At 45.0% G+C, this 12,311-nt stretch overlaps 1 protein-coding gene across 12 annotated transcripts in view; it reads left to right on the top strand.

Moving 5' to 3' along the window:
* The window catches only part of LOC102126788 (uncharacterized), a 116,153-nt gene that overhangs the window by 65,990 nt on the left and 37,852 nt on the right, over positions 1–12,311 (top strand). For 6 of the 12 annotated variants that reach the window (XM_065546119.1, XM_065546117.2, XM_065546116.1 and 3 more), the window contains one exon: positions 5,136–5,284. In XM_065546119.1, the coding sequence (XP_065402191.1) occupies positions 5,136–5,173 (38 nt within the window). In that variant the 3' untranslated portion in view covers positions 5,174–5,284. Of the gene's footprint in view, positions 1–30; positions 92–5,135; positions 5,285–8,185; positions 9,149–9,476; positions 9,610–10,843; positions 11,233–12,311 lie in introns of those variants that run through there. The other 6 variants (XR_012413594.1, XM_065546114.1, XM_073993174.1 and 3 more) reach the window with 5 other exon arrangements.

Raw genomic sequence — 12,311 nt, 5'->3', positions numbered from 1 at the left:
TGATCACATTTGTATTTTATACATTTTCAGAAAGTAGACTTTAGCCACAGCCTGGAGAATGGACCAGAGGAATCCAGAGGGGACAAAATAGGTGAGTGAGGCTATTTCGGTAACCCTGGAAAGAGATGACTATAGCTTGGAAAAGGTGACAGTGGTGAGAATCGAAAGAGAAGATAACTTAAAAAGATATTTCGAAAGATATTATTGAAATGCAGTAAGGGTAAGGTAAAGAAATGTTGAGTCTGCCCCCCGACATTTACGATCTGCCCCAAATTGGGTAGATTACCAGGATGAAGTATACTGGAAGTAGGCTGGATTTGGAAGGAAGATCATGCATTTACTTCTAGCTATATTGACTTTAATGTGTCTTTGAGACATCCAAGAGTAGATATCAAGTAGACTGTTGGCCAGGTAAGACTGGATCTCAACGGAGAAGTCCAAATTATCGATATGAAGAGTAGGTATAGATAGAATAAGATTGTTTATGGGCAGAACACGGAGGAAAGGAGAGGTCCCAAGACAGACTCTTGGGTAGATCAAAGATTCAGTGGCTAGATAGAAGATGATGAAACTGCAAAAAGAAAGAAGAAATGGCCAGAAAGGTAAGAAGTAAAACTAAGATAGCTTTATGGCCAGAAGATGAGGGGCAAGAAATTTCCAGAAAGAGAACGTGTCCAAGAAAGTTGCTAAGAAGAAAGATGAGAGCAGAAAAGTCCATTGGGTTGACATGGAAGAGTAATGGAGCCAAAAGTCACACTGAGTCAAGCTGAAGAATGAGACAGTGAGTGTAGACGATTCTATCTGGATCCGGATTGGCTGAGTCATCGACTGTGAATAAAAGCAGTAAAAGCAGGGAGGTGATTTGAGGAGGGGGACATGGACATGTAGCTGAGAGTTACTAAAAGAAGACCCGGCCAAAAAGAATGCAAAATAAATAAATAAATAAACCGAGGAGAGAGATTTCCATTAATTTTCAGTGGCACCCGTTTGCCTGGGTGGGCAATTCTTCCTAGTTATCATAGTCTGAACTTGGTTGGGAAACACCAAACTGTGGTTAAAAAAGAAAAAAGGAAAAAATAAAAGACACAAGGAGACAATGAAGTTGAGTATCCTGAGAGGAAGAGGTTGTAATTGTCTCTGAGATCCAGGCTCCATATGGAAGGAATTGTCCCCAGGAGGCCGATAATTAGCTGCAAATAGATAAGTCAAGGGATTAGAGACCACGATAAAGACAAAAAGCATGTTTAGGGGAAGGCAGAAGGCAGGTTAAGAAAGCTGAATTGACAGGTGAAGTGGATGCTGTCAATGTGCCCTGATACCTGCATGGCAGCCTCTACTTCTGTGCCCTCTACCCTGGCTGGACTGTCACCTGCTTTTTTTTTGGGTGGGGAGAGGGGGTTGGGTTTTGGTTTTTTGTTTGTTTGTTTGTTTGTTTTTTGAGACAAAGTCTCATTCTTGTTGCCCAGGCTGGAGTGCAATGGCACCATCTCGGCTCACTGTAACCTCTGCCTCCCAGGTTCAAGCGATTCTCCTGCCTCAGCCTCCCAAGTAGCTGGGATTACAGGCGTCTGCCACCAAGTCCAGCTAATTTTTATATTTTTAGTAGAAATGGGGTTTCACCATGTTGGCCAGGCTGGTCTTGAACTCCTGACCTCAGGCGATCCACCCACCTCAGCCTCCCAAAGTGCTGGGAGTACAGGCATGAGCTACCATGCCTGGCCATCTGCTTTTGCCTTAACACCATTCCAGGCGAGAAGTGCTGGGCACTGGATGCCCCCTAGAAGCAACCCCCAGCCAATACCTGTCAGGAATCAGTGACTGTCTCACGCAGCTCCTTGGCCTTCCCCCGGTGGGATGTTCTTGCTGCCTCCCAGAGTTCCCCGGTGGGAATGGCTCCATTTGCCCATGGTGGGCACTTGCTTGCCATTGGACTCTTTATTAGCTTCTTTCCCTTCCTTGTCTCAGTCCTCCACCCCAACGCTGGGATTAGCTCCCAAAGAAACGACTTGTATTGGAGTCCTTCTTCAGGGTCTGGTTTTTGGGGGGCTCCAGCCACGACAGTAGGTGGTTGTTGCCGAAGTTTTCAGAGGTGAATCTGTTTGGGGGCTGAAAGAGTATTAAAAAGAGAACAGGGCCGGGCGCGGTGGCTCAAGCCTGTAATCCCAGCACTTTGGGAGGCCGAGACGGGCGGATCACGAGGTCAGGAGATCGAGACCATCCTGGCTAATATGGTGAAACCCCGTCTCTACTAAAAATACAAAAAACTAGCCGGGCGAGGTGGTGGGCGCCTGTAGTCCCAGCTACTCGGGAGGCTGAGGCAGGAGAATGGCGTAAACCCGGGAGGCGGAGCTTGCAGTGAGCTGAGATCCGGCCACTGCACTCCAGCCTGGGCGACAAAGCGAGACTCCATCTCAAAAAAAAAAAAAAAAAAAAAAAAGAGAACAGGATGCTTAAGCGCAGAAGAGGTAAATGTCATTGGTGTAAATGTTATTGGTTTTTTGTTTGTTTGTTTGTTTGTTTTTTTGGAGACAGAGTCTTACTCTGTCGCCCAGGCTGGAGTGCAGTGGGGTGATCTTGGCTCACTGCAAGCTCTGCCTCCCGGGTTCACGCCATTCTCTTGCCTCAGCCTCCAAAGTAGCTGGGACTACAGGCGCCTGCTACCATGCCCGGCTAATTGTTTTATATTTTTAGTAGAGACGGGGTTTCACCGTGTTAGCCATGATGGTCTCAATCTCCTGACCTCATGATCCGCCTGCCTCGGCCTCCCAAAGTGCTGGGATGACAGGCGTGAGCCACCACTCCGGCCGGTAAATGCTATTGGTTCTAAGATAAAACAGCGTTAGAGGCTGCTGTGTTTGGGATTGTCTACATGGACGTCAAATTGAGCCCAGATGTCATAGGTGGTGACCTAGAGAAAGAGACCATGAACCAACAAGGTGGTTCCACAGGGGTGCTGGGTAGATGAGGCAGATGACATGACCCAAACAAAGAGGATTTTACACAAGGGATGTGAAGTAATGTCTAGGCACAGGAAGGGAGACCAAGGGCAATGCTGACTCCTCCTTCCAGATTTAGGATATGCAGGAGAAATAGCTGCCCCCATTAGAATGGTTCTAAGTTTTTAAAAATAAACTGTCCCTACATGAGGACAGGTGACCAGTCTACAGTGGGTTGGAGATATAGGGAAAGACTTTACAATAAAAAGGACAGGAGGTTCTGGATGAACCAAACAGGACAACGTAGTAAAGGGGGAGAAACAGCAACCAGGGATTGTGCATCTTGAGCAGTGCCTCAGAGTGAAAAGCTCCAAACCGCTTCTGGTGCAGCTTCTGGCATGACGCCGAGAACCCAGCACCCACAGCCATGCAGCCCAGGTGTCATGGAATTGGAGCAATTGAGCGGGGCAGTTGCTCTGGAGGTCAGGCAGCCACGGACCACTATTCCAGGCTGTCTCTGGCATTAAGCGCTCCAAGGACTTTCCCCAAACAGGGGCCAGCTTTATACTTACATCATGCAATACTTAAAACGACTTATGCACAGTATACAGTTGTGTGAAAATGTGCAATGTAATCATCCATGCCCATCGTCTGGCAGCACTGCCTTTTTAAAAATTCAGGCCTCTGTTTCTATCCAAATCTCTGTCTTCATTCTCCTCCTCCTCTTCCTCCCTCTCCTCCCCTCCCGCCTTTATCAAAGTAAACTGAATTAGCCTCCAGCAGGTGGGCATTAAAAGATTGTTACTATCTGTGCAGTGTTCATTTTGAAAAGGAATCTGCTATGTAGCAACTTCTGAACTGGGCTCGCTTTGTGCTCTTTGAGGCACCACAGAAGTCAGTGTAGAACAGTTCGAACTAATACTCTCCTGCCCAGAAAGAACCAAGAGTCCTGGAAAGACAGCCCTGCACTGCTCTGCAGACTCCCCCTCAGGAATGAAAGCTGCCTGCTAGCAGAGCCGCAGTGTCCATCCCCTACAAGGACTGAAAGGAGCCTCTTCACTCAGAGTCACGGACCCATCTCCAGATGTCTGCATTCCACGGCTGACCTCCACGGGGGTCCCAGGCCACAGTGAGTCAGCTTTGCAAGGCCATCCCGCCTTCAGAGCTCCTGAGGTCCTGGCTGAGGCCTTTATCGGGACTGTGCCACAGCTCAGCTTCTCTCCCTTACTTCATCCTGCTCCTTCCCTTCTCCTTTATGATGTAAATCCCCAAAAACACTCCCCAAGACACATCCTTTATTTCATCATCACAGAGATCTGAGGAGCTACACATGGTGTCACTGCCGAATAAGGACAGTTTCAGAAATCTGATCTGACGCTGCAACATTGGTTTATAAAAAATATCGTACTGGCCGGGCGCGGTGACTCACGCCTGTAATCCCAACACTTTGGGAGGCTGAGGCAGGAGGATCGCTTGAGCCCAGGAGTTCGAGACCAGCCTGTGCAACATGGCAAAACCCCGTCTTTACAAAAAATTAGCCAGGTGTGATGGCACGTGTTTGTAGTCCCAGCTGCTCCAGGAGGCTGAAGTGGGAGGACTACTTGAGCCCAGGAGTTCGAGACTGCAGTGAACTATGATCACACCACCATACTCTAGCCTGGGCAACAGAGTAAAACCCTGGCTCCAATATATACATACATATATATATGTATATAAGATACATATATACATATATTGTGTGTGTGTGTGTGTGTGTGTATATGTATGTATGCCAGGTGCAGTGGCTCATGCCTGTAATCCCAGCACTTTGGGAGGCCGAGGCAGATGGATCACTTGAGGCTAGGAGTTCGAGATCAGCCTGGACAACATGATGAAACTCTGTCACTACTAAAAATACAAAAATTAGCTGGGCGTGGTGGCGCACACCTACAGTCCCAGCTACTTGGGAGGCTGAGGCAGGAGAATCACTTGAACCCGGGAGGCGGAGGTTGCAGTGAGCCGAGATTGCACCACTGCACTCCAGCCTGGGTGATAGAGCGAGACTCTGTCTCAAAATAAATTTAAATAAATAAATAAATAAATAAAAGAAATAAAAGAAAATATAATACCAGTTTACTAGATATTGAAGGAGGAAGGGAAAAGAGTTTGTGTTAACTCATTTGACCTTGGAATTGAATCCTTACTTTATGTTTTCTCCAGGGAAGACGTATTCTGAAGAACACGGAGATAAACTGTGATGAGAGCTCATCAGCCCAGGATTTGGGTGAGGTAGATTCTGGCCTCCATTGTGATGTTAACTGGAATACACAACATTATCTTCATCTGCATCCACTTTTAACTTCTCCAAGGTAACTTCTCTGTGAGAACTGCCAACTCATAGGGTAGCCCTGGCTGCCATTTTTGGAGTCCATGCCATGTTCTGACATCTGGAATTCAGCAGTTGTGCTCTTTCTCAGAAATAGAGCTATCATCGCAAAGAAAGCTATTTTGGTGGGAAACTTTAAAAGATGGCTTAAACTATTAATTCCACCCTTAAAATTTTTTAATCACAGGCAACTTTTAAATATAAATACAAGTAGTCTCCAGTTTTTGAACGAAGTGTATCATATATGTAATTCATAATTCATTACCGGCCATGTGCAATATAGCTCATGCCTATAATTCCATCACTTTGGGGGGCTGAGGTAGGAGGATCACTGGAGCTCAGGAGTTCTAGACCAGCCTGAGTAACATAACAAGACCTCGTCTCTACTAAACATAAAAAATTAGCAAGGCATGAGGGCGTGTACTTGTAGTCCCAGCTAATCAGGAGGCTGAGACGAGAAGATGGATCGAGGCTGGGAGATCGAGGCTGCAGTGAGCTATGATCGCATCACTGCATTCCACCCTAAGCAACAGAGCAAGACCCTGTCTCAAAAAAATTAAAATAAAGTAAAAACAAATGAACAAAAAATTCGCTACCTCAATGGAAGCAGCAGTATAAATAAACATTAGTTCAGCTCAGTAAAAATATCTTGAATGCCTACCGTATCCCTATCACTATGCAGACTCCAGAGGTACCAGCTGTTTTTCCTAAGCAGCTGGTAATTTTGCAGAGAGAAGCTTCCTAGGCCAAAGCATAAAACCCTATTCAACCCGTAGACAACTCTGGTACCTCTAACCATCACTCGTAACACCTTTTTACTAAGGAAAAAACATGTTCTTAGTTAAACCTCTGGATATCAGGCTGGTCTCGAACTCCTGGGCTCAAGCGATCCTCTCTCTCTCTCAACTCTTGAGTGAATTTGGGAAAGTCTATAGATACTTCCAGAAAGCAGAAACTTGCTTAATGGAAAATACTGTCCAATACTTTTATTACTGAGCGAGATAAAAAAGGGTCACCGTACAAGCATTATGGTCAAGTTGTGTTCGGCAGTGTTAAGAGGTATTGCCCGAAGGCTCCATGACCATAGAAGTTTGGGAAGGAGTAAGTTTTAACAAGTTTCTTCACTGAGAAGCTTACTAAATACTTCAATATATTATTATGCCTTTTATATCTCAAAAAGACAAAAACCATAATGCAAGCATACTTAATACCACTGAACTGCACACTTAGAAACATAGTCATGGGCCAGGTGCAGTGACTCACGCCTGTAATACCAACACTTTGGGAGGCTGAGGTGGGCAGATCACTTGAGGCTAGAAGTTCGAGACCAGCCTGGACAACATGGCGAAACCCTATCTCTACTAAAAATACAAAAATTAGCCGGGCATGGTGGCATGTGCCTATAGTCCCAGCTACTTGGGAGGCTGAGGCAGGAGAATTTCTTGAACCTTGGAGACAGAGGTTGCAGTGAGCCAAGATTGCACAACTGCACTCCAGCCTGGGTGACAGAGCAAGACCCTGTCTCAAAAAAAAGAAAAAAAAAAAAAAGGAAAGAAAAAAGAAACAGTTGTTTTGCTTAATGATGAGGATACATTTGGAGAAGTGCATTGTTAGGCTATTTCTTCATTGTGTTAACATCAGAGAGTGTACTCACACAAACCCAGACACTATAGCTTGCTACACACATAGGCTACATGGTAGAGCCTATTTCTCCTAGGCTACAAACCTGTACAACAGGTTATGGTACTGAAGACTATAGGGAACTGTAATACAATGGTAAACTTCTATATATCTAACATATCTAAACATAGAAAATATAAATATATGATATTATAATCTTACAGGAACACCATGATGTATGAGGCCCACTACTGACCAAAATGTCACTATGCAGCACATGACTATAATTAAGATGGTACATTCTAAGTTATGTGTTTTTTTAACCACAATTTTTTTTTTTTTAATGAAAACAAGAGGAAGCAGTTTCTAAGATTCTTTGACTACAGAACTATGTTGTGCGCAGTGTTTCTCTTGGGAATAAGAGTATAATGACTGACCACGTTGATATTCTCAGTGCTAAGGGCATTCCTGGGATGTAGGACTTGTAGTGATAAAACCAGAGCATTCTAGGCAAATACAGACAGTTGGCTACTCTACCTAAAGAAGCCCTGAGCACAACTTGGAAATGTTTCTGTGTGTCAATAAATTTGGGGGCGATTAGAATAGAAAAACAAAGGTGGTTAGACAGGGCATGGTGGCTCATGCCTGTACTCCCACCACTATGGGAGGCTGAGGTCAGAAGACTACTTGAGGCCAGGAGTTTGAGACCAGCCTGGGCAACATAGAGAGACACCATCTCTACAAAAATGTTAAAACTGGGCAAGGTAACACACGCCTGTAGTCCCAGCTACTCAGGAGGCCAAGGCAAGAGGATCACTTGAGCCCAGGAGTTTGAGGCTGCAGGGCACTGAGGGCAGATGAAGGCTGGAATCCGCTACACCCATCCTTGCCACCTCCATCTCCACCGCCCATTTAGATGTATGGGCTGGGCTTTAGCTAGGCATCCATAAGTTAGAGTTGCTTCTGGTGGATCTGGAATTGGCCTGTTTTGTAATACTGATGAGTCTACACCAGAAGGAAATTCATACTTTTCCTCCAGATAAACTGAGACATAAGAAACCTTTTGACCTACCCAGAGTTCTGAAAGAAGACTGCTAGAGCCAAAACTTAACGTTAAGTCACAAGAATCCCAGTGCACTCTGCCAATTTTCTTAGTTCACTTATATCTACTATGATAATGGCTAGAAGAAAGCAAAAGAGCGAATTGGGTAATAACTGTCTCAACCGGCTAAAAGATGACCTCTCCATCCCTGCTTAACTTTAGGAAGTGTTCCACTGTAAAAGAGCAACTTGACAGGCTGAGCCTGGCGGTGACAGCATACAGGACGCGTGCAGCCCCCACGTGGGTGCATTTTGTGTCATCGTGTCTGGAATATCAAGTTTGAGCACGTATGCAGCAAGGATGCCCTTCAACTAAAAGTTGCGTCCTCAAATTGGGGCTTCCGAACTCAGCGTGGCGATGTTATGAATCAGGTCAAAAGTGCTTTTCCTTAGAGCCAAGTTGAGAGTTGAGAGGCCTCTGCCATCTGCATCTGTGCTTATGAGCAACACATGTGGTCTCTGAGGGGGCTGCAGCCAGCACACACTCCACATTTACATTCAGAACCCAGGACAAAGCCTTTCACACTTGCATGACAAGTGCTTTCTGAAATGAATACAACTGCATACTTCCTTCTTGGGCTCGCAGTAATGAATGAGTTCATACATGGATGGATGATCTTGTGGCTGGCTACAAAGAATCGACTAAAACCCGGGGAAATGCAGATAGATTAAAAAGGAGTGAGACACGGGTCCTTCCTATGCTCTCTGTTTGTCCAACAAATTGGAAGTCCTCTAGTGGCTGTCGGAGTCCCAGCAGCCCAGAGGAAAGTGCGAAAAATCTCCCCAAATGAGTAATTAGGTCGCCGGACCCAGTGGTTCAGGCCTGTAATCCCAGCACTTTGGAAGGCTGGAGTGGGCAGATCACTTGAAGTCAGGAGTTCGAGACCAGCCTGGCCAACATGGTGAAACCCCATCTCTACTAAAAACACAAAAATTAGCCAGGCGTGGTGGTGGGCGCCTGTAATCCCAGCTACTTGGGAGGCTGAGGCAGGAGAATGGCTTCAACCCGGGAAGTAGAGGTTGTAGTGAGTGGACATTGCACCACTGCACTCCGGCCTGGGTGACAGAGTGAAATGAAAGAGAAGCAAGGAAGGCAGGAAGGCAGGAAGGAAGGGAAGGAGAGAGAAAGGAGAGAAGGGAAGGGAAGGGAAGGGAAGGGAAGGGAAGGGAGAAAGGAAGAAAGGAAAGGAGAGGAGGGGAGGGGAGGGGAGGGGAGGGGAAAGAAGGGGAGAGGAGGGGAGGAAGGAAGGAAGGAAGGAAGGAAGGAAGGAAGGAAGGAAGGAAGGAAGGAAGGAAGGAAGGAGGGAGGGAGGGAGGGAGGGAGGGAGGGAGGGAGGGAAGGAAGGAAGGAAGGAAGGAAGGGGAGAGAGTAATTCGATCAGCTGCGCTGGCCCCTGCCAGTTCACTTTTTCAAAAGTCAACCTCCTCAAGTCACCGTCTTCTGTTTCTCAAAGGCTTCGCATACAGAAGGTGCTGTGACTACAGCAGATGCTCTGGAATCTGCTGGAGATCTGCAGTCTCCATTGGTCCTAGTGAGGGGAGACCTTTGACTCCGTCCTCGTGGGGCTTTTTCCCTAAGAGAAGAAGGTATTGTCCCACTTGATGAATTTGGGGGAAATGTATATTAGAGAACGTGTACAGCAAGGTCAATAGTAACAACACAGACCCTAGTATAAGCATTCCATCATCTGCTTATTATAACTTCTCCAGGCTGTGAGAAATTAGCATCAAGGCCAACAATGCGTGCTCACTACTCTGAATGAATGGTACTTGACATTTACTAGGAGAATTGGCGAAGCAGCCATTGGCCAAAAGGACACAAACACACATAGAACGAAAATAATTCTTATTTTATTTTCATTCAGATGAGTAAGTCAAACTGTTTTCATAGCTGTTTGTCCAAGTAATCTTCCTCCCAGGAGGTGCTTACAAAGCCATTGAATTCCCTGGGTTTCAGCTGCAGTAATGAGTCGTTAGCCACCATGCATACAATCAAAAGAGAAAGACAACTTCAAAGACAATTAGAAGAACATTTACCTAAAGAACAAAAATAAGGAAAACCAAGCATCTCAAAAGTCAGTTTGCTAATCCGACAGTTTACATTAAATGGGTGATTTTATTGATTCTATCCCTAATTTGCTGTAAGATTTTACTTAGTTCCCTTAAAACGGCAGCATGGGGGATGCAGGGGCTCATGCCTGTAATCCCAGCACTTTGGGAGGCCAAGGCAGGCCGATCACTTGAGGTCAGAAGTTCGAGACCAGCCAGGCCAACATGGTGAAACCCCCTCTGTACTAAAGATACAAAAATTAGCTGGGCATGGTGCAGGCGCCTGTAATCCCAGCTACTCAGAGGCTGAGATGGGAGAATCACTTGAACTGGGGAGGCGGAGGCTGCAGTGAGCCAAGATCACACCATTGCACTCCACCCTGGGCGATAAGAGTGAAACTCCGTCTCAAAAAAATAATAATAGTAAAATAAAAAAATAAAATGGTAGCATGAAATGTGTTTTTCCACTGAAAAGCTTTAGCATATTTATTAAAAGTGCTCTCTCTCTCAGGCACACACACCACACACCCCCAGTTACTGTCATCCCCCAAATTAACATGAAATAGATTAGCATGAGTATTTTATTTGTTTCTTGTGAATCTGGTTTTTTGCATTTCTAAATGCATTTCATTTCATGTTGTTTTATGATGAAGAGATTAATGCCATCAGTGTAGAAATATTTTCTACACTGGTCAAAATAAAGTTCAAAAGGAAAGGATGACTTTTTTTTCTTTTCTTTTTTTTTTTTTTTTTTTTTTTTTTTTGCTTTCAGGTTCAATGAAAATAAAATGCAGACCTTATAAGCAGACACTGTGATTTTTTAATAAAGAGGGGCAGTTTTTACAGGAAAAAGAACCCGAGGGAAGCTATTGGCAGTTTGTGAAACGATGGTTATGGTGGAATTCGTTTTTCTGCACATTAGATGTTTAAAACAGCTGGTTTTCGTTGTTGTTGTTGTTTTCCTGAAACAATCTTGTTCCCCACAATATGTTCCTGGTATTCAAAATGGCTTTTGCTCATACTTTTTGGAAAATGCACTTCAGTTTCCCAATTTATTCATTTATTAGTTAGTTCATCAATTAGTTTATTCATCAATTAGTTCATCCTTTGTGGAAGACAGTGTGGCGATTCCTCAAGGATCTAGAACCAGAAATACCACTGGACCCAGCCATCCCATTACTCGGCTTATTGTTGATTTCTCCGAATGTGAATTCCACTCCTGGACACACGACCTTCTTCTCAGAAATAAGACAGAGTTTTCCCTTGCACTTCTTTATATGCTTTTTCTCCGACTTTTGCCATGTGGTACCAACTGGAAGTGCTGCTTCCTGCTTTTGGTTTTCCTTCATTTTATTTTATTTTTCAAGCTGGGTCTCACTCTGTTGCCCAGGCCGGAGTGCAGCTCAACCATCACGGCTCACTGCAGCCTTGACCTCCTGAGCTCAAGCAATCCTCCTTCCTCAGCCTCCCGAGTAGCTGGGACCATAGGTGTGTGCCACCACCCTTGGCTTTTTTTTTTTTTTGTAGAGACGGAGTCTCCCTGTGTTTCCCAGGCTCGGTGTTTTTCAAATATTTGAAAATATAAAAGTCATTCTTAGCCCACAGGCTGAACAAAAACAGATGGAAGACCAGATTTAACCCATGGGCAGTGGTTGGCCAAACCCTTGTATATCCCATGCCATGCCCTACTACTCCAGACTTAAAAGTTATAATTTTAGAATAAACTTTAGTTATATTTTTGTCATGTCAGAAGAGTGCATATATTTTCTTTTCTTTCTTTCTTTTTCTTTTTCTTTCTTTTTTTTTTTTTTTGACAGAGTTTTGCTCTGTCACCCAGGCTGGAGTGCAGTGGCATGATCTTGGCTCACTGCAACCTCTGTCTTCTGGGTTCAAGTGATTACCCTGTCTCAGTCTCCTAAGTAGCTGGGATTACAGCTCATGCCACCACGCCCGGCTAATTTTTGTATTTTTAGTAGAAACGGGATTTTGTCATGTTGGCCAGGCTGGTCTCGAACTCCTGACCTCAGGTGATCCACCTGCCTAGGCCTCCCAAAGTGTTGGAATTACAGGCGTGAGCCACTGCACCTGGCCTGAGTATATACATTTTCATAGACAAAAACATATCTTGGAAATACTTATCAGGAATGTGTGCATATGAATTACAAAATGTAAAAAGCTTCAACCCTGCCCATGTGTGGCAGGAGGTGATCCTCACAGAAGCCGTCAGGGCATGACTTCAT

Source organism: Macaca fascicularis, chromosome 6 (genome assembly GCF_037993035.2).
Source record: "Macaca fascicularis isolate 582-1 chromosome 6, T2T-MFA8v1.1".
Lineage (NCBI taxonomy): Eukaryota > Metazoa > Chordata > Mammalia > Primates > Cercopithecidae > Macaca > Macaca fascicularis.
This window is presented reverse-complemented; position numbering and strand designations above follow the sequence as displayed.